The sequence below is a fragment of the Syngnathus floridae genome, chromosome 9 (assembly GCF_059516105.1).
Source record: "Syngnathus floridae isolate MCC-2025c chromosome 9, RoL_Sflo_1.0, whole genome shotgun sequence".
Taxonomy (NCBI): Eukaryota; Metazoa; Chordata; class Actinopteri; order Syngnathiformes; family Syngnathidae; genus Syngnathus; species Syngnathus floridae.
In genome coordinates, this window is record NC_142421.1 from 8,521,244 (window position 1) to 8,545,964 (window position 24,721).

A 24,721-nucleotide genomic window follows, 5' to 3' on the forward strand; every position below is an offset into this window, starting at 1 on the left:
AAGTTAGAAATGACTGAAAGCCACTGAGATGTCAATGTTGACTATTATTAGTAATTGTGGATTTAATATCGTACACTATTACCAGTCTATTATTTGTTATAATTGAGTATTGCTAAGTCTGGTTCCCAATTTTGCAATGCTGAATATTTTTCAATTAATCAATAATAGTGATCAGTGTCAGTTCCAATCTGGCATTAAAAAGCAACTTGGTTGTTGACTGATGGGGGAGATGTCCACTAGAGAGCGGTATATTGCTGCACTTCACATCATATCACAGTGACTTGTTTTTGTTTTGTTTTCTTAAGAGAAGAAATTTTATGTACGCAATGCGATGGCTGAAATGGCATTTAACATGCATAATATAATGAGACTGATTGAGAGAATTACAGAAAATGGAAAAACGGATTACCTCATGTCAATAATGATATCTGGAAAAGGCAGATTGAATGCACAATCAGTTTGTGTACAGCATTACATATGAACAAAAAACTTGTGGCAATTAAAGGGCATTGTTCTCCAACAAGTGTAGAAACAACGCATCTTTTCATCATTGTCAAGGAAGTGGAAAAAATAGAGTGCAGGCACTAATTATGTTAATTCGACTAAATGATCATGTGGCCTTTGCCAAATGGAAATCAGCGATGGAGGCCAAATGTTAGCAGGCTGATGGCAAGCATTTCCGCTGGATTGCCAAATCTTGTAAATACAACTACAATTCCTTGCTTTCTTTATAAAGAACACTTCGTTTTGCATTTGGTATTTTAACTACAAAGATAGAGTATTGCCGTGTACGTTCACAATGAATATTATTTAAAAAAATAATGTGATTACTGTCCATAACATTATGACTGCACAATTCAATGAGATCCAATACAATAGCCAAATAAAGTATTCTACCGTTACGAATGTAACTGATATTGTTGTGTTAGATTATCTTAGCAGTGTTTTTGTTTTTTTGGTGTTTGGTAGTTTGCAACTTTAGCTGGCCGAGGTTCAAAGTTATTTTGCCACTGCAAACCATGATCACAATAAAGAAACTTGTCATTGTTATCACAGTAAAAGCAGAAATTGTGAAACAACAGTAATTGACTTTAAATTAATTTGCGCAGATGGTTATATTGTTGCCAGTCGGTCTATAAGTAAAACAAACCCCAAATCATTGTCATTCTGCAACAACAAAAGTTCAATTCCACTGCGTCCGCAACCCTTTTTAATTTGTCATTTTGGGACATCACAGATGTTACCAACAACAAAGCTCCCTTCCAACGCCATGAAGCCATGAAGTTTTGAAGAGAAGCAGCTTGCACATGTTGCACTAGTCACAGTAGAAAAGCAAAAGAGTATTAGACACGGGCTGAAACAATAGACGACTGGTAAATGGCATCTGTTCCACAAGAACATATTTTCGAACGACTGTGAAAAAGACTTGAACAGAGGAGGGGCAGAACTTCATCGAAACGTGAACATTCTTTTAAGTGAAAGTAGAAAACCAGAAGGTCAAATGATTTAAATGTCATCTCTCACATGGGCACTGTGTCAAAAACATGAGGGGGAATGATTACACTGTGAGTTTCATTTAATACATTTCTATGAATTTTTTACTGTAAAGTATTTTTCACAGAAATAAAACCATAAATTTAATATCCCATAATGACTTCTACTGTTTGAGCTTCAGGGTGTTGTCTTGTTGCGCAAGCTGGCTTACAGTCATGCATCATGTCCTACCATGTCAAATAAATAAATGTGAAGTGAGTGTGGGAAGGAACAAAATTCACTATGAGCAAAAACCTCACGATTGCTGATGTTTTCAACTTGCCAGTCTAGAGTGCTCATGAAAACTAATCAGGAGCTTATGATGGTGAACTGATAAATCACAGTCTTTTACTAGGAATGGAAGAGTGAATTTGCTGCGATAGGGATTCACACAATAATCAGTCCCCCACTGCCCCTTAGGAAATAATTACTTTTTAAAATTCTACCTTTTGTGTCATCAATCAGGAGAATAACGTTCTTTATAATCCCAGCGGGAAGCAAGAAAGGATGACTCTTACCCATAGGCGATGCTGACTTAGCTGCTGAAATTTGCTGTCTTGCAGCATTGTATTGGAAAGGGAAAAAATGACTATATATAAAGAGAGAGAAAGAGGGAGGTATGAGAACATATGAGGATGCAGTTTTTCCACATAATTGTTTGGGCTTCTGAGTGATGGAGTGCATATGCATCCCAAAGCTACAACATTCAGCTCCTTGGGAAGAAATGGCTAAATGAAGATGTTTTATGAAGCAGGGACCAATTTCTCACAAGGCTGCACTCGTCACAGTAACACTCATTTCTAGCAGTCGGATTGCCATCTTCCTCAGTGGACAGAGCCAGTGGCATTTCCAGATGGCATGAACACCATGGTGCATAAAAGCTGCGTATTCATCCCCGCCCCTCCCTCAACCACCAAACTCATTAGCATGGAACGTATACACTGAGGACCACAGTAAGGTCTATTTCTGGTTCTGTGGTCAATCTTACTATTTCTGGTGCCCTCTTGTGAAATGCAAAAGAACAAATAAAATCTAAAGAAAAAGTGTCAACGGGAAATCTCTGATCCCAGTTATTGTGTTGCATACGTTAGCAGTCAAACTAATGGTGGAGAAAATGTTGAAATTATTCATCTGGGTCTCATTTTTCTAGAGCACAAAAAGCTAGTATTCGAACAGGAGTGTGTAGAATTTTTATATTGGAGCTTGACAAGACATGCTTTTTGAAATTTGGTATGGGTGTATTTTTCCCAAATTTTATTTGAATTCAAAATGATGTATGACTTTTGTTTTTGCCGCCGCTAAAATTGAGTACCACAGGCGTATTTTTTACACGAGGAAATTCACACAATAGCTCGATAGATCGTTTTCCCATTTTTCATCTATAATTTTTTTAATCATTTGATAAAATCAACGAGGCTTCCAGAAAATATAAAATGAACGCTTTGGAGACATATGTACCATTTATTTTTGCCGTTCTGCAGGGAACTGTGCACTTGGTTGTAAAAACATTGATTAAAGCTGAAATCTGTGTGCACCAGAAACTTGATGTCATGAAATTTGATGATCCATAATATACAAAACTGTCCTATGCGAGTTGTTATCTTAAATATGCTATAAGTGAAAGATGGGGTCGTCAAATTTTTACAACAGGGACGTAATATGTAATGACGGAGTGACAGGAGGGAGAAACTGAATAAAACGACTGCTGGCCTCAGGCTCGTACTTATCTCTCAACGCCAATTAGCTTGTACAAGGCCACGACCGCATGTTCAGACAGATACACTCCAATGTTCGGGGATACAACGAGGCATCTGCCACCGAAGAAGATGCAGTTGTCCAAGTCTACGGCCTCCGATAGGCTTGGACAAAAAGAGGACGTTTGCTCATGTGACCTTGTAATAACAGAGTGGAGTTGTTATCTGCTCACTCATCATCATGCCTGTGGTAATACTAAAGCGATGCTTTGTGCAAGATGATAAAAGCAATCCCGCTGATAACTGTCATTCGCTCCCCACCTTCCCCCTTCTGACAGCGGGTCTAAGATGGAGGGAGAAACTATTGAAGTGGAAGAGGGGCCTGTAGGGAGAAATGAAGCATCCGTCAAAATCTCAAACCCCCCCGGCTACATTCCGAATACAGTTGATGGATTACATTGGCACTTTGAGATATGGTGTTGTTCAAACTTTTTTTTTTTTTTTTTGCTTTGACTTATGGGTGACAGTAAATTCAGCTCACTTCATGAACTTTGGCGATTTTACAAGGTAAACAGACTGCTAGGGGTTGTGAAAATTAAGGTGTGTTTATTTTTATGCTTTGTTAAAATTAATATAACTACCTGGGGTGAATAATTTGAGACTACACCAAGTTATTGATATTCTGTATTGTCGGAGTTTATTCGAGGGGAAATATGCAAAGATTTTTTTGTTGCTATGAGCATTACATTAGCATAATTTTTTTTTAACTGTTTATATACTTGTACTAAGTTCATTTTGTTTTTCCTTTTTAATCACTTCACTGGTTCTTTTATATCATCTGATGAAGGCGGAAGTACCCGCCGAAACATGTCAGGTAATGCACCTAAAATAATTTGTTCGATATAAAAGAACCAGTGAAGTGTTTATATACTCGTTCCTATTGCATAGAAATAAAACTCAAATAAAAAGAACTACAAAAGAGCCTTTTTGATATTGATGGAGTTGCGCAATACAGCATACCTCTATGACAGTGTCCATCAAAATTTTGCTTTTTTTTTTCATTTGGGCCTTTTTTTGTTTGTTTTGGATGTCATGTGTAGGTCTGAGATTTTAAGTTGACACTGCAGTACAAATGTAAAATGCTTTGTTATGTTTGTTAAGTGAATGAAGTGCACTGTCGGCTTTGTCAAAACCTTGTTTCCTCTCATGGGCAGCGAGCTTTCACAATCGCTTGATGAAGACACAGTGTCCATGCTGCGACAACATGACATAGCGTTCAACTCCCTCGGGCCCTTCACATCTGCTGAACATCCAGTTTGTGATTCTGAACAGTTTTGAACTCTGAATAGCAGTCATTCAAATTTTGCGTGAACGTTTCATTATTGTGTCCAAGTTTAGCTTTTGTATGTACTGCAGCTTTTTTTATATGCTGTCATTTTATAATGAAATTTAATTTGACAACCCAAGTTTGCAACTTGCTATTATACATATAATTTGTGTGTGTGCATTTTAAACTTGCTGATTCTATCACACCAAGAAATCTAAATGAGAAAACAGAGAGCCCATATGGAAGCAAAGGAGAGGAAACCTATTGGAGTCTGTCAGCATGATGAATGCATCGGACCAAGTTAGTTTTCCTTCACTGTACAACTGAAAGTCTCGGTGGGCCATGTGAGTCGAAGCTTTTAGGAACTCTTCTCATAACATGAAGAACCTATAGGTTCCAATTGATTTTTGTTTTCCCGTGGGCAATTCTCTGTTCTGGTAAAAGAAGGAAGAGGGAAACAAAACTCACTGGCGTTAAAATTAGAAACAATAGCATTATCTCATTAGCAACAGCGAGAAGAAAAATATACTTCTAGTCCTAATGGAATAGTATAAAAGGAAATATTTTGTTTTAAAAGCTAAATAAGGAACCTCAAATATTAGATGTATTATTAAAAAATATTAGATATGTAATATTAACAACAAACATTGCTAAATTAACCCTCTATGCAGCTTTAGTCATTAATTTGGGGTTATTATCTACTGTATTATTGCCATGCCTCTTGTGATGGCATACTTGCCACTTGCTTCACCCAATAATAGTTGCTTAGTATTAAATTTGTAGGCAAATAAAAGACCCAAGGGAGAGCTGCACTGTTGTGGTTGTGCAAGTGCCACTTAAAATTACTTGACTGAGACATCTGCTGCTTCAGGAAAATCGCAGCATCCACCGGTGCAGCCCGGGAATTGTGAACATGTCCCATCAGCTTTTTTTCCTGAAATGAGAAGAAGCTCAGGGTGACTCTTAACCTTACCTGACCTCATTGAGGTGCATTTATTCAAATATGCAGAGTAGCTCTGCCTCATCAATTTGAGTCACACATAAAAAGCGGGAATCTAAATAAATGTTTGTTGAATAGAACATTTATGTTGCTTGTCGGGAAGTCGAGGCATATTTAGTTTTGTAACTCCTCTCCACTGAGAGCTGTAGAAAAGGTGGGCGGATGAAACACTGCAGCAATCCTTCCAATGTCCACCTCCATGATTCCACTGGACTCTGGTCACACAGTGTGTCATCAAGGGACATTTAACACAAAACTGTAAAACACTCACACGCATTCAGGGCCAACTCAATATAAATGCAGAATTTTGCTTACTGGGCTGAACGTTCATTTCATTTCCCCCGATAAGCGAGAAGCTCTGGGAAGAGACGACAAACGGTGAGCGATGCAGTCACACATTCTTGGCTCCTTCACGCTGATGAATCACTGTTGCCACTTGAGAAACAAAGTGTTACTACTCTACAAAACACGACGGGTTTTTAGATTGTTGGCCCTTTTTCCCCTCTGCCATTTAAAGCGTTACATTTAAAGAGCAATTAAAAGTACCCAAATGGAGTGTGGGTGGCCGTCAAGCTTTTGTATGTTCACTGTTTATCATTTATGACAATATAATGTATGCATAAATAAATAAATAAATAAATAAATAAATAAATAAATAAATAAATAAATAAATAAATAAATAAATAAGTTAGTAATCATGGTTACAATTTACCAGCGACACACTTAAAAGCAAAGCACACTGAAAAGGCAAAGCTTTATGATTCTGATCAAGCAACACATCTGAAAAGAAAAAAAAGAAAAATGTATAAGAATTGGGAAATCTGGAGTATGAATCTTTTGTTTGCTTCAGTCAAAATGAATTGAAATGCCTGGCAGACACTCACTTACCAATGTTATCAAAGACGGCTTTATTATTTGTGGCGTTTGCGTACCAATCCATCACAATATCTCATGAAGCACGAGACACGTGGTTGGCAATTCTCTCGTTAAAAAAGTGACATACAAGTTCCAGCAGCCTGAAAGCTAAAGTCCCGCTGGTCTACTAATCCACAGTTTCTGGATTCAAGTCCCATCTTCTTTACTCATTCTCATTTTTGCTTCAAACCACCATGACAAATTACTTTGTGTGGGATTCTTCCGGACACTCAGAGGACTGGCCTAATTTGCTTTGTCAAGCCAGAGCTAGATCAATAAACCCTAATTTATTTTAATGTAACTAGGCAAGTGTCGTGTCTTAACCTTCCTTTAGAGAACTTCACGAGACTCATCAGATCCCATTCCACCACTGAGCATTCCTGTCTCCCGAGTATTTCCTGCATGACAAAGGGTCGGTTCCACCTCTAAATGATGGTGAGGCCGCTTTCGTTCAGCAGGGTGAAAGGAAATCCCTCTCTCCCACCCTCACTCAGCTGCTTCATTTCTCAGCGTATGTGCATGTGTGTCCTCCCTTGTTTTCTCATCATTATTCATTGGAGGAGCTGCTCTCCCTGCTGCATTTTGAAGGATAACCTCACCTCTGTCTAGCCCATATGTCCTCTGTATCTCTTGTAATCGTACACTTACGGGCTGCCATGGTTTGGGTGCTTGCGCTGTTTAAATCAGTGACACGGCTCAACATTTGCTGACGGACGGGACTTGCAAGCGGGTCCTTCTCCAACAAATGTGTCCGAGCTCGAAGCCTAGTCAATTACTTTACTATGCAAATTCTAATTCGATACCACTTTGATGGACACTTTGCTGCGTGTGACTTGATTTTGATCTGCTAGAAAAAACAAACAGTAATACATCAATTGATTTACCATTACACCAGCATGGTCATACTTCAATGTTGCCACTCTTGTTGGTTTGATATTGAAAGTTTAAAAGGTATAACTTTGTAAACAAGCGCATAACCAATGTTATTGTTTGTCTCGCTAACATTCAAAGCAGTGTTCTAATTTTTATTAAATCTTGGAATGACCTTGCCCCTCCACATAACCCTGAGAAGAAATTATAGATGGCAGAGCGTGAGGATCAAGGGGTTGTATTTATTAATTCAATTAGAAAATGCAATTAATCCAGCTACCTGCAGTATTTTGCAATCAGGATAAGCACTCGTGTCCTCTCTTTGAAAAAGAAACTCCAAAAGTAGATTTTCCACATGTGCAGTCTCTAATTTTCTACAATTTTCCAAATGATTCCCAGTCACACGACACATTGATCGTCTTCTTCCTTCCTGTGACAAAGTGAGAGTTTCTTGGAACACATACATCCAAGCGTTCATGTTTGAAAGAAATAGTCAATACCTACTTGGCCATCTTCATGGATCAGCAGTTTGAGGTCACCATTGATTTTGCCAAGGTGTAACACACACATATTGTTTTTTTAGTGGATACTAATTGAAGCCCCTGTAAATGCTCATCAAGCAGAAAAACTGCAAGAAGTATAAAAGTATCCGGCAAAAATATTGGAACAGCAAGGTTAATTCCTGTGCTTTTATTGTACTCTATACCTAACACATTTAATTTTGTGATCAAAAGATGATTATGAGACAACAGTTCAGAATTCTAACATTTATTTAATGGCATTTACATCTACTATAAATAAGTTAAACAACTTGGGATTGACCCCACTCAATTTTCAGGATCTCAATGGGACAGCCAGTGTCATTCCCAGAGAGAACTTAATAAATAAAACATTATTACTTCTTAAATTTTTTTTTTTTTTTTTAAGAAAAAACTGCTTTTGCGCATATATATTAACGTGGGAATTTGACGTGTTTTCTTTCAAGACGCTTTGAAAACGCACAAAGCTTTCTGCAAAACTTTTGAAAGGCATATTGAGCACACGACGTACGGTCTTTTGTGATCTGCATTCACACGTTCCATGCAACAAAGCAGTTGGGTGCCTTTCTCTTTTGGCGAGATGGTAAAGTGGAATGAGCTCGTCATTTGCGCGCCAGTGAGCCAGTGCAGTCTGCAGCTCCTGCGTTTCCTCTTCGCGTGAGACGTTGCGTGAAATATTTTTTGGCGCAGGGCAAGCAGTGGAAAGCTTTATCGTATCCACCGTTGTTATTTTTTTTTTATTATCAAGACTTTACTATTTATTACTATTCTCATTACTCGTTGTTTTGGATTCCCAGTTCGATTTGGGCAACAATTGCGTGCTGGGCTCAAGCATGAAACAATGCGCCGGTGTTTTTTCTCCTTAACTCTCGCTCCTTGGTCGGTCCGTGCAAAGTGGTGGATTTCCCCAAGCGAAGCTTCTTTGATGCCCCCTCCGCCATGGGACGGGGTGCCGTGGCACTTGAATGAGAGGCATCCCAGGGAAGTGCAGTGACGGCGGTGCAGCGAGCGCCCACACGCTGATTTTGATGCCTCCGCCGACGTGGAGCTTGTCGCTGTCCGACGCGCGAGTGGTGCTGAAATTTGGATGATGACTGGCCATCGTCTGGAAGGCTGCCGCTCCTTGCACTTGAACGAGGACAACGGCCGCTTCGTGCTGCTCGCCCTCCTCGTCATCATCTACCTGCTGTGCGGCGCTGCGGTCTTCTCTGCCATCGAGAGGCCCTCTGAGCTGCAGGCTCACGGCCGCTGGAACGGGACGCTCCGCAACTTCAGCGAGACCTTTAACATCAGCCTAGGGGACCTTAACTCTTTCCTGCGGGAGTACGAGGCAGCCATCGCCGCTGGGATCCGAGCTGATGCTCTTAGACCACGATGGGATTTTACAGGGGCTTTTTACTTTGTTGGAACAGTGGTGTCAACCATAGGTGGGTGATTTATGATCTTTTATGATGATTTATCATATATGCATCATAAAGTCCTTTCCTTGATCCTTGCATCCTGAACGGTCTTTGCGACTATTCATTTTCTAACATCCCGAGAAACACACTTAAATAAGAAACTACATGTGATTATTTGATTTAATTTCATTATTTACATTCAAAATGTGTTTCCCAAACTTAAGTGAGCCAAAGTACATGGCTGCCACCACACGAAATGTTATAAAACTCAATTCAAGTCAGCTCATCCTTATTTATCCAGCACTTTGAAAACAGCTGCAACATGACACAAACAAAAAGTGAAAATCAGGTTAATGATATACATTCTGCCATCTAGTGGGAGTTCATGCACGGTAATCCTTCTGACTGTCAATATACATTGCTGGTCTCTATCCATCCATCTATCATCCATCTCTCTATCATCTCTATATCTATCTAGCCAACTATGCAACTAACCAACTAACTAACCATCTATCCAACCAACTATGCAACCAACCAACGAACCAACTATCTATCCAACCAACTATGCAAGCAACCAACTAACTAACCATCTATCCAACCAACTATGCAACCAACCAACTAACCAACTATCTATCCAACCAACTATGCAAGCAACCAGCTAACCAACAAACCAACTAAACAATCAACTAACTAACTAACTAACTAACTAACTAACTAACTAACTAACTAACTAACTAACTAAAACTACTGGCTATCGAGCTATCGTTCACTCTCTATGTATGATATAGTCAATATAGTCAATTCCCACTGGAGAGCATTGTGATTTCCTCATGCATTCCAACACACAGGCCTGATGAAAACATAAACATGAACTCTGTAAACTACATTTCCAGCAACACCTGTCGCAATGTATTATATAAATAAAATCATCCAAATGAACATATTCAAAGTATCAGTACAATAACATAGATATTAATATTGACAGATGTGGGTTTCTATCCTACAGGTTTCTTATACAGGCTTACATGCAGATTATAACAGATGCAGGCATTGCTTTTTTTCTCTCCAAGTCATGTGTTACATTTTGGCTGTGAAGGGGCTGTTGGCAAGGGACTGTCATCTGACTGCCTGCCATTTGGAACAGCACACTCATCTCTAGCTATAGGACAGCACCCATGGGTGCAGTCTTTTGCCACATTTCCATTCAAACCAACTGGAATGTCATCCAGTGCCCCATTCTGCATCCCCTCCCAAACCACCCCCTGTAACATTTACTCATGCAATAGGTCAGAAAAGAGCAAGTGTCCCTCCCAGGATATCCCGCGGGCCAATGCTGTGGTGATGACCTGCATGTATGATGCCTGTTCTCCCACCTGGGAGCAGAAAGTTAAATCATAGAGGAGGTGAGCTCAGGTGATCATATGAGGGAGACATAATCACTCTCCACCTTTGCCCTCTGCACACAACCATATTGTACATACAGAGTATACACAAAATGATCCTCCTTGAAACAAGCATTATCTGATGTTCTCCTTGCACACCTTGCAGTTTTTCTTACATAAAACACACAAGCGGAAAGCTCCAGGGCGGTACATACACTCAGCTCACTTGCTGAGGATGAAGCTGTGTTTGTGTGTCTGCTTAAAATCCTTTGTGCTTCATTTGTCGCACACTCTTGCCCCTGACAAATACAACCCATAAACTGACTCAGCCGTCTCTGTCTGGTGGGAGGGGAAGGAAAAAAAGGGGGTTGATTCGGAGGTTCTCTCTAAAGTGTTTCAAGGGCTTGCATGGGTTTCTGTTTGGATTTCCATCTCGCTTTGATCTGCATACCACCCCCACCCCTTTTGGCTTGTTTGCGCTATGAGCTGCTGATATGAAAGGGATATGGGGCCTCCCCACACAAGGTGTTATTACAGCGGCATCCCCCAGCAGCTTTAGACAATCCTCCCAAGTACTTCCAGCTCCAACTTTGTTGCCGAAGAGGATTCAGTTCCGCACTGATTCTCGCCTTAATGTGGCGCCGCAATATGGCTGCCAAGGATGAAAGTTACCTACATTTGGTCAGCCTACACTTTGTGTCTTTGCCAAGTTAGGGGAATATCGCAGAGTGCAATCATGGGAGAAAGGCCGTTTCTGCCAAAGCTGTCACAATAAGGGCAACATCATTTTTTGGACTATTTCTCAGCAAAATGAGCCTCACTCAACCTTTTTTGTGATGTCAATGAGCTCAGTGATTGACTGGCAACTGGTCCAACATGCAGTCTGCTTTCAGCTCCAGCCGCTGCCTTTGACCTTTGCATGGTATGCAACAATGGATGGGCGGACTGACGGATGGATATGTTTGTGTGCTTACATCATTATTTTAGTTTATGAAAAATAACAAATTACAAATTATTATTATTAAATTTGTATTTGAAAACTATCAGAAACTACATGTTACATTTATAAAACCTCAAATAATAAAAAATGTTAATTATGGCAAATAAGCCCTCATTGTTTACTTAATATCATACATGAGCTTTCTAATATTGATGCCCCCCAATACTGCAAAAACAATGACAATAGTGGCCCAATGAGATTTGGCTTTGACAGTAAATTTAAGATCATGACCTATTATAAGATACATCAGGGCAGTAGCTTTATACAAGCAATAACACTTCTTCCAGTTCACCCGGGTTATCTCTTGACAAAAACAGTGATATTTTGGAATAAGACCAGCACACGGTAAATCACAGATGATGCATCAGTAGCAATCGGGAAGACGTATTGAGCTGGTTTACCCGTTGGTCATGCTGTAACTGGCTGTAGCATATAGTCCATGAGGTCGTAAATGTGACAACTTTTGACTATTTAAAAAGGCAGAACATTTTTGAAAATATATAGTTATATTTATATATTATGGCAAAGACATGACTAAGTGACTAAGTGACTCAGCCATACACTCCTATAGTCTTACAGATCCCCCAAGTGTCTGTTTGCTCATACAGCCAACGCATCTGTGTTGCCCCGCTTTAGATTTCCTCGAAGAGAATTTATTCTTCATTAAAAGGGGCACTTGAGTGAGTTCAGTAAACAGTCATTTCTAATAATACAGCTGCTATTTATACCCTCTGAGATTGATTGATAGCTGATGGCTGCCAATTAGAACAGCTCTCCAAATCTATTTATGGGGCTCAAGATCTAATTTCTGCTAATTTCCATGCTTCAGTGGCATCCTAGAGATTATCTTTGTTCTTCGGAAGTGCTCACGGTAGGAATCAGGTGTGTGTTCGGTGATGAAGAGGTTCAAACCGGTTCAAGTAGTTTTTCGTATCATATTCAGCTGCAGGTTTATACATCGGTTTATTGCCCGAACCCCTTTTTGCCCTCTGGCTGGCTTACGCCTCCATCACACTTACAGCCACCCACACAGTGAAGTCAAGTGTAGGCAAGGAACAGAAGCACAGTTCACTGGTCAGATGTACAATTTCATAAAGTATATTTAAAGAAATGCATTTTGATTGACACTGTCAGAGGTATTATTTGAGCGTACGGTACTGAGCAAAATTCACCATTCGCTTTTATTTTTTGAATGACCCATTTTTCATAGCCGCCATTATGACTTGCCAAACATACGCTTTACTGATGATCTGGATAAGAGTGTTTTTTTATATAAATATTGTGTGGTTGTTATTGTGATCTAATCAAATGATGCAAAAGAATTTTTCCAGTATTTTTCTCCACTTCATTTACTCTCATAAGAGGACTTCAAATGTTACAAATAGAAACATGCGGGAACACTTATTAAGCAATAACCTAATTGTTAAAAAAATACAGTTCATTATTAGACTATTAAATAATCATGCCTTGGTGGAATTTAGGCAACATGAATTGCACTACACTATGAATTGGCTGCAACCAGCAAAGGTGCTGTTGATACAGCCGAAGCAACACATAGGTGTCAAACCCAAGGCACGGGGGCCAGATACGACCCGCCATATAATTTTTTGTGGCCCACAAAGACAAATTTTGCATCGACTTTGTGTCATTACTAAAATTTCAAATTGTCTTCACTTTTAAAGAAATAGAGATAGTGCTTGCAATTTTTATTACCATTCATCTTTTAAAGAAATTTGAACAGTTATACTTGTCTGTGATTTCAAAACTAGTTTTTCCTCAGTTTGTTTTGTAGCCTATATTGTATATAGAAGACGTTGGGAATCATAATGGCCCTCCGAAGGAAACTGACTATGATGCGGCCTGTGACAAAAATGAGTTTGAAACCCCTGATGTACGCAAAATAGAAGTTAAGATGTGGCAACGCTAACTAACAGCATTATTTGCTGGCTCAAAGCAGCAATTCAGATAGATTGAGTCCTACCCCACAAAAAACTACAACCGTAGTAATCTGTTAATGTTAGAGCAATATAATCTCTAGACAGTGAACATTAAAACTGAAAAAAAATATATGCTAACGATTTTTAATGGCTCCCATTAGACAGTGCAGGTGTACCTAATGGCGTGGGGAAGGTAAGATGGTGTAAAACAAGCCCTTGTTTGGGGATGTGAAGCAGAAGCCGCATAATAACCGGAGCCTTTCTACCATCCAGGTGCACAGCATGTCAGTCATATGAATCCAGGTGGATGCCATAATAAAGTAATTAAGGTGGTCTCATCGGGCGAATGGCTCTCACCGTAATGTGCACTTTATGTCGATGCGGCGTGTGCGTGGCGCTGCAACTGTAGGGTAGAGCATTTTATGTAACGATGATGCCTATGGCGTTTTAATGGCACTGATTTTGGAGGACAAAATCATGCAAGTACCTATTTAACTGGGGCAGATGATGACAGACAAATAAATGCAGCTTTCATCTGATTGCTGTGCTTTCTTGGGTTACAAAGTGACGCATGTATCGCATCCCTCACCAACCGGAGAAAACAAAACGGAACTGAGTGGATCTTTACATTTAAACGTGGATATTAAAACTAGATAGAAATTAGTTTTGGTCATATATGTAGTTTGACAGAGTGATAAAAATACTTATCATATATATGACAGTATTCATGATGCCTATAAAAAATAATTGGCTATATAAAATGTGATAAAGCACATGATGTATTGACTGACACCATAAATTCATTATTAAGCCAAAGGCCAACTAGTTGACTGTAAAAGCTACGGGATGTTGCCAAAATAAAACACTCAACTATTCTTTCATAATACTTCATTTGGCATGAAGATCAAAGTGAGGTACCAATCAAAAGATCAGATAAGCAGTGCAGTACACATTCATTAAAAAGTAATGAATTGGCTTACTTGGGTACACGCTTGAACTACCCAGGCCAAACACAAAAACATGAATGAGTTCTATGTACGGTCAAAAGACAAATGTGACCTCAGAGTAACGGAAAATGAATTTTGGCATTCAAGCAATCTAATAGGTTAAATCAATCATGTTTTTATCAACAGTAAACGGTTCAGTGCTTCCTCGTAGGCAGTAAGCCAATTTTGTGGTTATGACTGTTGCTTGCTTATACTGATGCTTGTGATCAATGAGGTCATCTTGTAATGGGCTTTGAAATAGGTTTGAACATTAATCCACAATCCCAGATGCCAATTAGAAATACTTGGAATTTGTTTTGATGCAAGTACATCTGCACCTTTTCTGAGTCTTGCTGTACAACTGATTCTCCAAACATAAAGTCCTGCTTCTTTGTTTAAAATCAATCCATCCATCGATTTTCTATAGCATCTTTCCTTAAAAGGGCTTACGGGTAGGCCAGAGTTTATACAATTCAGTAAAAGCAATATGCATGCTTTTGGAATGAGAATTAAGCCAAAGTACCAGGAGAAAACACACACAAGTATTGTTAGATGCTGGTTGACATGCAATTTGGGGGAAATTTACAAAGATTTTTTCCCATTACAAAAAAAAAAGAAGAAAATTTATTCCAAGGTCAAATTGATGTCATCATAAAACTTTATAATTGGGACAACTGTATACTGGTATGTATGACTAGAGCAAAATGCAGCACAGTACATTTTCCAGTTTCTTTTAACAAGCTTCTCAATATGAGCTACTATTTATGCAGCTCACGTCATCCTGCCCTCTTGTTTCCTTAGATGTGCTATGCTACTCTGTGAAATGACAGAGTCAGGTGAAATGTCACTGTTAAAAATGGACAACAGAGGACCTGCAGTCACAGCAACTCTTGGGGGTCTCTTTAGATTGTGTGTAGTGCTGAACTCAGCATAAAATAGTTTTCATATAGAGGACACTAAGTTAAAGGAGAATTCATATAATGAATGATCACATTATTTGATTAAATGGAATACTGGCAGTTTGTATTATGATAAATTAAAACATTTCTGTCTACAATAGAATCATTCGGATATCCACTTAAACCAAAAAGTGAATCAGTTCTAAATGTCTGTTGTTTTGTTTATCTAACAGTCGGTCTGACTAACAAATCAAAGACAATAGTAGATTACAATGCAATTTCAAAGTTCATGCGTGACATTTAAGGCGATACGTTTTTATAGTAACTATGACAACAAAAAACAACTCACACTAGTCACGGCCTTGCAGTGAAAAGTCAATAAAACGATCACAACAGGCCATAAAAATCAATCTTTCTAGAAGGCCAAGGGAGAATGTTCAAATTTTGTCGAACTTCAACTATTCACGGGAAAATACAACAATGGTGCAATGCCGAGCTCTGCCAAAGCCCAGAACTAAAGAACCCTAAATTGGACCAATAGTACACCATCACAGATTACAAATGAACTATTTGTTGTAAATTATTTTAACAGGTAAAAGTTAAATGATATAATTTAAATTCTACAGTATGTTTTCAGAAAGTCGCACACCTAAAGATCTTTATAATCGACAATGAAGCCCTATATGTATCCACACACACCTCTGCAGCATCACTGCGGGACATAAATCTATGCTGACGAGCGAGGGCGTCCACCCGCCCACATACAGTAACTCAGAGACTCAAATCATGGCACTGAAGTGATCCCAAGAACAGTTTAGAGAAGACAGTAGATTTTCCCAAAGCTCCCTCTTGGTAATGATTATCCTTTCACTCATTCTGCTTTGTGCATCAGCAGAGCAAAGCGACAATTTTCTCTGTGTGTTCTTCGCACCCTGCGGGCACCTTGGCCCTCTTTCATTCAAATCTGGACAGCAAGTTAAGATGTTTTTTTTGGGGGGGGAGTGTCTACGATGAATCTATCCTGTGAATCATTAATATACTACAAAGATGCCACCTTTTACGTCCTAAGCAAAAAGTATTGTCAGTGGATGATGTGGAACGTTGAAATGCAAGTCTGCGCTCGCATTACATACAAAATACTGTCGCCAGACACTTTATTTAATGAGAGAAATAAAACAAGATGTGACTTTACAAAGAACAATAATACCCAGTGAGGATTCCTGCCTCCTCGGGTCAGCCTTAATAGGTATCGGTGCTAAGACGCCAGCAGCAAATGGATGACTGCCAAATAGTGTGCTGTTTGGCAGTCATCCATTTGCCCTAAAATGAAACAGGCTGTGTGAATGATTCTAAAAGTTATCAGCTGATGAAAATAAACATGACAGTGTGGTTTAACAGAAAATAGAAATTATCAGGACAAAAACAATTACGGGACATGGGCAAGTGATTCCTTTGGGCAAATAACTTAAGTTTCCTCCACTCCTTCAGCTGCCGTGGCTTGATGCCTCTCTTTGGTTTTCGTCTCACCTGACTGAGCCTGACTTCTTCTCAGGGGGTTGGATTTACCGGATTGCCTCTGTTATGTTTTTCTTTAACCCCAAATTGCTGTGCTCCGACGTTCATTATGAGGACACTCATGTTCTGAAGCTCTTGGTTGATATTTCTTTTTGAAGTAGGTTGCAAGCTCTTATGTACACAGCTTCAAATATGCTAATAGCAAATGGTTTGTCAGAGGTTTACTGCCACAATAAAGGCAGAAAAGAGCGGCATTAATTTGTAATGCACACCTCCAAAAAGATTAGCTCATTGAGCAATTTTTGGGGTCGTTTTAGATACAGCAGTGGATCATGTTCAACAACAACATTATACGGATCTGCAACGAGAGCTCATCAAAAGCTTTTTACACTGCCTGATAAAGACGAGACTTTTATCCAGGTCACTCATCTGTATAAACGAATCTAAAATGTAAAGGGGGGTGGGGACTTCATGACAATATTCTGCCTTATGGTGTGGTGCCAGAGGGGTTATTAATGCAGCTGCTGGTGTAGCATATAATTGTTTGCATAAAAAGAAATGGCAAAATGACTATTATATGCATTCAAACTTTCTGTGATTTGATACTGTGTAGCTGGGCTGCAGGAGCATCTAATATCGTGGCCAGTAAACCTCTTATTGGATAGTTTCTCTCTTGTGGACTGGGAATAAAACAATTAAGTGATTGATGAGAGAGTTAAAAATCTATTCACTGGCAATTGAGCATTGCTTTGTCATGGAACTGAGACAGCTTGCAGTTTTTCACTGCTACAACACAAAAAAATCACTTTTAAAGTTGCTTTGCAGTCTATTTCTTACATGAGCAAGCTTTGATAGTCTTATTTTTCATATTGTTAAGAGCTTCCTGCAGATCCTCACATTTTATGTCGCATTACTGAGATGCTATGTCAGCGACTTCTCTGCTGAATATGATCTCATAGTGGCAGTGTTTCAACAGCTCCAATAGGGACAGGTGTGTTTACTCTGTGGGGATAATAGCAGAAGGCTTTATGACTCTCAGCTCATATTCAAACAGTGAGGGCACCTACAGTGTCATGAAAAAGCCAAGGACAAGGCCAATGGCTCTGTCAGAGGGAAGCTATTAATCTGATGGCTGAATGCATCTCGGCTGCCACAAAAGGGCACATCCATGTCACCATTTGCAGATAATTTTGACTGAGTATATTCTTGATGTCAGTGGCGGCAAACCAAAACAAAAAAAACATCACTGTATATGTGAGCATACACAGTATGCTTACATTGTGTGAATGCTTCTCAGTGCCAAGAATCTTAGCAGCTCCTTAGCAGATGGTCTGATAATAATTTCGCTTTTCATCTCTTCTGCGGCCTCTCTGTCCTGTCCCCCCCACCATGTTGCCCCATGACTAATGATTTCCTGTTTGTCATCCAAACACAATCATCAGAGTAGCGGGCACGCCCGCTGTATTCTGCTCCTTCGTCCTTCTGACCAATTTAGGATCATTCCTACTTGTGGGAGCAGACATTTGGATTGGGAGCATGTTGATAAAGCATTTTAATTGAAGACACAGGGCACCAATGAAAGACACAGTTTGAGCTGTTAGTTGCAAAACCTTTGGGGTTCTCTCCCCTTGAGTTGGAGATGTGCACAAAAACAATCACTGGCTTCCAGACTCAATGCTACTTTGAAAGATGCAAATGTACACACACCCCTTTCAACAATTACTCAGCTCAATGACGGTTGCCCTTGAGAGGCTGTTTTTCATCCAGTAGAATCAATGCTTCTTTTTTAAAGGACGGATGATTACCGGTTGTTCTTTTTAAAGTGATCTGAACGGGATTTTCACAATTTTTTTTTGTCCAAATACCTTTGAGATTATCAACCAGCTAGTTGTCAAGCTACAATGTCGATGTATTCAAATGTTGATAAGGAACATAAGAAATGTGGGATGCAAAATATAGTACCAACCAACAAAATATTCCGAACTACCTAGACCCCAATTGCAATTGCAAAAATTCTGTATAATGTAAAGATTTTTGTTTTGGCTCACTTCTTCGGGAAAGCAATCAAACCATTTTCTGGTATAATACATGAGGGGGGAAAAATGAAAATTTTTACCTTCTAAGTACTCCACCACCAGTTAATGTGTTGCACTTTGTTTCTCAGTTTGGTGCATTTAAGACACAGCAGGATCTACAGCACAATTTTACCGCTAAAGAGCTCCCTGCGGGATCTGGAAAATAAACATAAATGGAAGAAACAGGGAACTAAGACCTTAAAGTTCCAGGCTCAATATAGCCAAAGGAGAACATAGTTACATTATCAATTATTCCCTTGCTTGGAATGTTTCCTCGAGTCAGATTTGAACACAAATACACCTCATAGCAAGTTATTTGAATTCCTCCTTTTTTAACATCTATGCTGTTTTAATGCTCAGATATTTTGATTACATATAATTTTTACAGCTTTTTTTAAACTTAATTTAATATTGCCAAGGGCATTTGTGTTGAACTAAGTTATTGATTTATTAGGGCAAAAGAAGTCCAGAGAGCTTTGACTTAATGAGTCATTGTAATTTGTCATCAGAGCCTAGCAAGAGAGAACTCGCTATAAACTGTCGCCCTCTAAAATTGTTGCTGAGCACATGTGATCAAATCACACAGACCAGAAATCTGCTTTGTTTTGCTACAGCCTATTTTTACCACGCTGTGCCTAATAACCAATTCAGCATTTTCTTTTGCTTTTAAATCTGCCAAATGGTAAATTATTGATACAAATTGCTGTTCTTGCTTGAATCTCTGGAGTGTAATTACATTTGCAAGAATCATTGGCTATTAACATCATTCTGGTGTGGAGATGAGCACAGTTAATGGTGCTGAATAAATATGTTTCTATGGGCTCTGGTGGAATTAGCACACACATGTTTTTCTTATCCGTTTCTGCTGAGTTAAATGGTTCCTCTTGGCTGGTGCAAGATAGAATATTATCACCGAGGTCGGCGGCATCATTAGTCGCTGCTGTCGACTTCCGGATCTAATCAGGAATCTTTGTGAATAAAATCATCCTGAAGCATCCAGGTGTAGTTCTGTTCTTGTTCTGTTATCACTAATCCATTTTGACACTCTGCTTTGGCATAATAGCTCTGTAATGTCGCGCTCAATCGATGCCGAGTGCCTTTTTCCTCTCTTAGGTCATTTGCTTGGTAATGAGAGACGGTGCGCAAGATGCTCTCCGCTCGCTTAGAATAAAACGTTAAGGTTTCACTTGGGCTGCAAGAGAATTGGCCTGCTAATTAATTAAATATGATGCTCAAAGGTTTTCATCTCAAAGGTTAAATTGGGGAATAGCTAGCCATCACCTTTCCTGGCTGTCAACTTTATTATGATAATGCATACTGGAGCACAGTTGTTGCTCTTGTGCAAAATCTTCACTTAACGCGTGTATTCTGTGTGAGGTTTTATTCTCGGATGTACGTATCTTTGAAAGCATCTGTGCCAATCAGTACCGATCGACAGTAAATGACCCAGCATGTCAACAGCCCTCACGAGAGTGTTTGTCAGTGAGCAAGATAAGGTCGATAAAACCATTTTGGGTACCATAAAGGAAGTGATGTCTCGATATTGATGTCATATATGACTGGCCAAGGGTGGTTATAAAGGTGCTCAATACCTAAATGGATCAAATGTGCTTCCTCAAAGGAGAGTCAAAATTCCATGATGGAAAAATCACTTGACCTTAACCCAGAAGTGATAAAGTTCAAGAAAATGTTGATTTCACAACATGAGCTTATATGTTGACAAATGTACCATGCATACGGCTCAATACGTGAGAGTATATGTGTGAGTGTGTATTCCGACTACTGCTTGTTAGTGCATAAAGTATAAAATAGATTGTTGTGCTGTGGACTGGTGGTTGTGAAACTGTTGTATGAGAGGGCCAGTGCCCCAATAGAGCGTTATGCCTAGCAACGCCCCTGGTTACACTGCATGGTATTTTTTAATCATCCTCAAAGTTCAATCCTTCGATGGTTGTGGGTGAATATTTGCACCTTAAATGCGAAACACCAATACCAACAATCGGCCCAAAATTTTTCTTTCCTTTCCATCAAAGTCAACAAAAGCCCAACTGTCTAATGACAGTGGAAGCATATCCTGGACAATGGTCCTTTGGAAAACAGTCAACAGTTAGCTTAGCCTGTCCTATTTTTCTCCTACTAATTCATACATTACAAAATTCTACCTCTCACAGTTGATCACAGGTATACCACTAAAGGCACATGAAAAATCAGTATACAGTATAAGCACATTTTTTTAGATGACAGGGAATAATTTCTGCACGAAAACATCTGTCACATAGAGGTTACCTCAGAGCCCCACCTGTGACACTTGAGAATGACAAGCACGCCTCCCGTCTTGAACACTTAATGTAATTGACTAGGAAATCAGATGATGGTAGAGAGCCATGCTTTAAAACTGGAGGTAAATAAGCTTAGCTAAGATGTTTTACAGACATTATTGTCAACCCAATTTGTCCCTTTGTCCTTGAATTTTGCCTTCAACAGTATAAGCAAGCTCAGCATTACGTAACGAATCGTTAGTCTGAAAGACAGATGAAAAGACCGGGTGAAACTAAAACGGCAAGACTAACAAGAAGTGGCATCACATGGACAGGAAAAAAATGAATATAAATCTAAACTTCAGGGTGCATGAAACTAAATACTGTAGAACAGGCTGTGTGAATAATGTAAATAGTGACAAATGATCCAGGTTTGAACTTGAATTTCTTGTCTTGAAAAACCTGTACACTGACCACATGGTAAGACAGCCAGGTCCCCCCCCCCCCCCCCCCCCCCATTATTATCCAATCCGATTGTATGTCACAGGAGCCCAATGTCCCAAGAGCCACACAACAGAGGTTCTTACAGTTAATAGGCCAGTCATAAACCTTTGAGGTGTAATTAACTGGGACCTCAATCTGGGACTATTGTGTTGAAATACCCCACGCTTTGTTTATTTACACTTCCCAGTCCTTACATATACTTTTCCTCCTCTTACTCTGACCACACCAACCGAGATTCAAACCACAGAAAGAATTAAACTTCTAATTTGTATTTTTGTCCTCTCTCTGTACAGGTTTTGGGATGTCAACCCCTGTGACAGTTGCAGGCAAAGTGTTCTTGATCTTCTACGGGCTCCTGGGCTGCGCTGCCACGATTCTCTTCTTTAATCTCTTTCTGGAGCGAATAATCACATTGCTTGCGGTTGTCATGAAAGCTGTGAGGGAGCGGCGGATCAGAAACAGCGGCTTGCTCCCACCAGGGGTTCACCGGGACTTCTCGGCTTTCTGTCTACCTGGCTGGAAACCCTCCGTTTACCACGTTATGCTGATTCTAGGCCTATCAGCCATCACCATCTCCTGCTGTGCTTCGGCCATGTATAGCCCCGTGGAGGGCTGGACCTACTTAGATTCGCTGTACTTCTGCTTTGTGACCTTCAGCACCATCGGCTTTGGGGACTTTGTAAGCAGTCAAACTGCATCTTATGAGTACCAAGGTCTCTACCGGCTGGCCAACTTCTTCTTCATGTTAACAGGAGTGTGCTGCATCTACTCGCTCTTCAATGTCATCTCCATTGTTATCAAGCAGGTGCTCAACTGGATGCTGGAAAAGATGAGCTGCTTGTTTTGCCAGCGTTGTAATAAGGCCAGCACCTTCCTGGGCAGACGTAACGCAATCCGACCGGGTTCCAAGGGTCGCCATCCGCCGTACGGACCGTGCGACAGTGACACAGAAGGCCGCAGAATGTCCGGGGAGATGATCTCTATGAAAGACTTGGCTGCTTCCAACAAGGTGTCACTGGCCATAATGCAGAAGCAGCTTTCTGAGTCGGCTAATGGCTATCCCAGGACTGTTTGTGGCAGCTCACGCCAAAATGGTTTCTCCGGGGGAGTGGGTGCCCTAGGCATTATGAACAACAGACTGGCAGAGACCAGTAACTCCAGGTAGAGGATAAACCCAGACACTGGAAGCAGCTTTAAGAAACACTTGTCAAGTCAACGTGTTATCCACAATACACAGGACTGTATGGATTAATGTGGCACGGATTTCCACTGTGATGAGAGGGATCCTTGACTATTAAACATTGATCATCAAGCAGCAGGGTAAATTACTCTGAACGAGTGACACCCACCAAACTATTTAAATGGGATCTCTGTTTATGAAGCTAGAGTCAACGGAAGCATTTGGAGCAATGTCTACTGTTTGTTTGTATATATACTGTATATATATATATGACCATAATCAGTGGTGATATTAATATTTAAGGAAGCGTATACTAACTGGATGATACAGCACATACCAATCTATGCATTATACATCTTGTGAATTATTTTTGCACCACGTCTATACCTTCTTTTAACTTTAGGGTATCAAAGAGTGGCAGCAAAGGAATTTATAAGCATGATGTAGCAGATGTGTTGTTGCTGCACTGGGAGGGGCTTACAGTGTGTTAAACTAACAGGCAACAAGACATCTTGCTGTGCTCCCGTGGAAAAAAAAGATCTCGGTTGAAATAACTAAAGTCTTTTTCTCGAGAGAGTCACTGGCCTTATCAGCTCTGACCATGTTTCTGTGTAAGAGAAATAACTTTCAATGTTTCCATCTCTCCTCTCACAGCTGCGTGTGGAAAGAAAACCGAATGTTAAAGACTTGCAATGTATTTATTAATCAGTCTTTGTACCGAGGAAATGTACTTGTAAAAAAAGAATAAATGAGCTGTAAGTTTTTGCTTGAAGACGATTATGAGGAGGTAAGTGGGTTTACACTGCAGGCAAATTGCAGATTGAAAGAAGCTGGGCCAGTCTAAAGTGGGTAACAAAACCCTGAAGGATTCTCTCAGTCGCATTGATTTTTCGTTTTCTGCCGATTTGCTGCATTCGTCAAAGGAGGTATCATTTCAGATTCATATCTCACTCTCGCTCGCTCTCTCGCTCTAATACAAAGATGACCCAAAAGCCTGCAGAGCCTGATTTTCCTGCTGATTTTGGTGTAAACGTACTGGCGAGGATTAATGGCTCAGGATGTTCGGAAAGTATATTGTGCTACCTTGTCACACTACACGATCAATGTCCTTATTGCCGGCGAGTGTCTTTTCCAAGGCATCTGTGATTTAAAGCTGTGCGATTAATGTTTGATGTCCGCATACAGACACAGAGGAGGTTTACGGAGAAGGGGTGGGGGGGGGCAGTGGCAGCCAGAGCAATAGTGCAGTAAAAGATTTCTGTCAGATCCAGATTCATGTCCCCTGCAAATCAACAGCCACAGGCTCGGTTTTTCCTGGTACATTCGGGCTCTGCAAAATCCCAAGTCACATGTATGACTACATTCATTTACACACACAGCACCATAGCTCTTTGCGTTCTTGTTTTAGCTCTCCCTTCAGGCTCATCTGCCTCACTGGGGTCTACTGTTGATTGAACGTAAGCATATTTCAGAACCTAATTAACTTTCATGTGTCCATCATGCTCAAAGAAAGCAAATAAGCTCATGGTACCAAATGATTTCCAAACAATCCTCAAGCTGTGGCATATGGTATATGTCTTGATGATATATGTTCTTTTAGGCATGCTGGGTTTTCTATTTCTATGACCTTGCATGTGGAAAAATGCCATATCCTGGAGACATTTAAACTGGCGTAGTATAGCAATTGTGGTCTACCGAATAAGTCCG

At 39.9% G+C, this 24,721-nt stretch overlaps 1 protein-coding gene and 1 long non-coding RNA gene across 3 annotated transcripts; one reads left to right on the forward strand and one right to left on the reverse strand.

Moving 5' to 3' along the window:
• Positions 1-218: 218 nt before the first annotated feature.
• On the reverse strand, positions 219-7,093 carry LOC148393339 (uncharacterized). Of its 2 annotated transcripts, XR_015860279.1 has the most exons (4): positions 6,443-7,093; positions 5,870-6,334; positions 2,052-5,488; positions 219-1,315 (listed from the first exon to the last, which is right to left on the reverse strand). It is a non-coding gene; the product is annotated as an uncharacterized LOC148393339 (long non-coding RNA). The 2 variants fall into 2 exon arrangements; XR_015860278.1 differs by having other exon boundaries at positions 219-5,488.
• Positions 7,094-8,414: 1,321 nt separating this feature from the next.
• Positions 8,415-23,778, forward strand: kcnk12 (potassium channel, subfamily K, member 12). The gene is made up of 2 exons (XM_088385489.1): positions 8,415-9,305; positions 22,128-23,778. The coding sequence occupies exons 1-2, from the start codon at positions 8,966-8,968 to the stop codon at positions 22,997-22,999; spliced, it is 1,212 nt and encodes a 403-aa protein (XP_088241615.1). The 5' UTR covers positions 8,415-8,965; the 3' UTR covers positions 23,000-23,778.
• Positions 23,779-24,721: the final 943 nt, after the last annotated feature.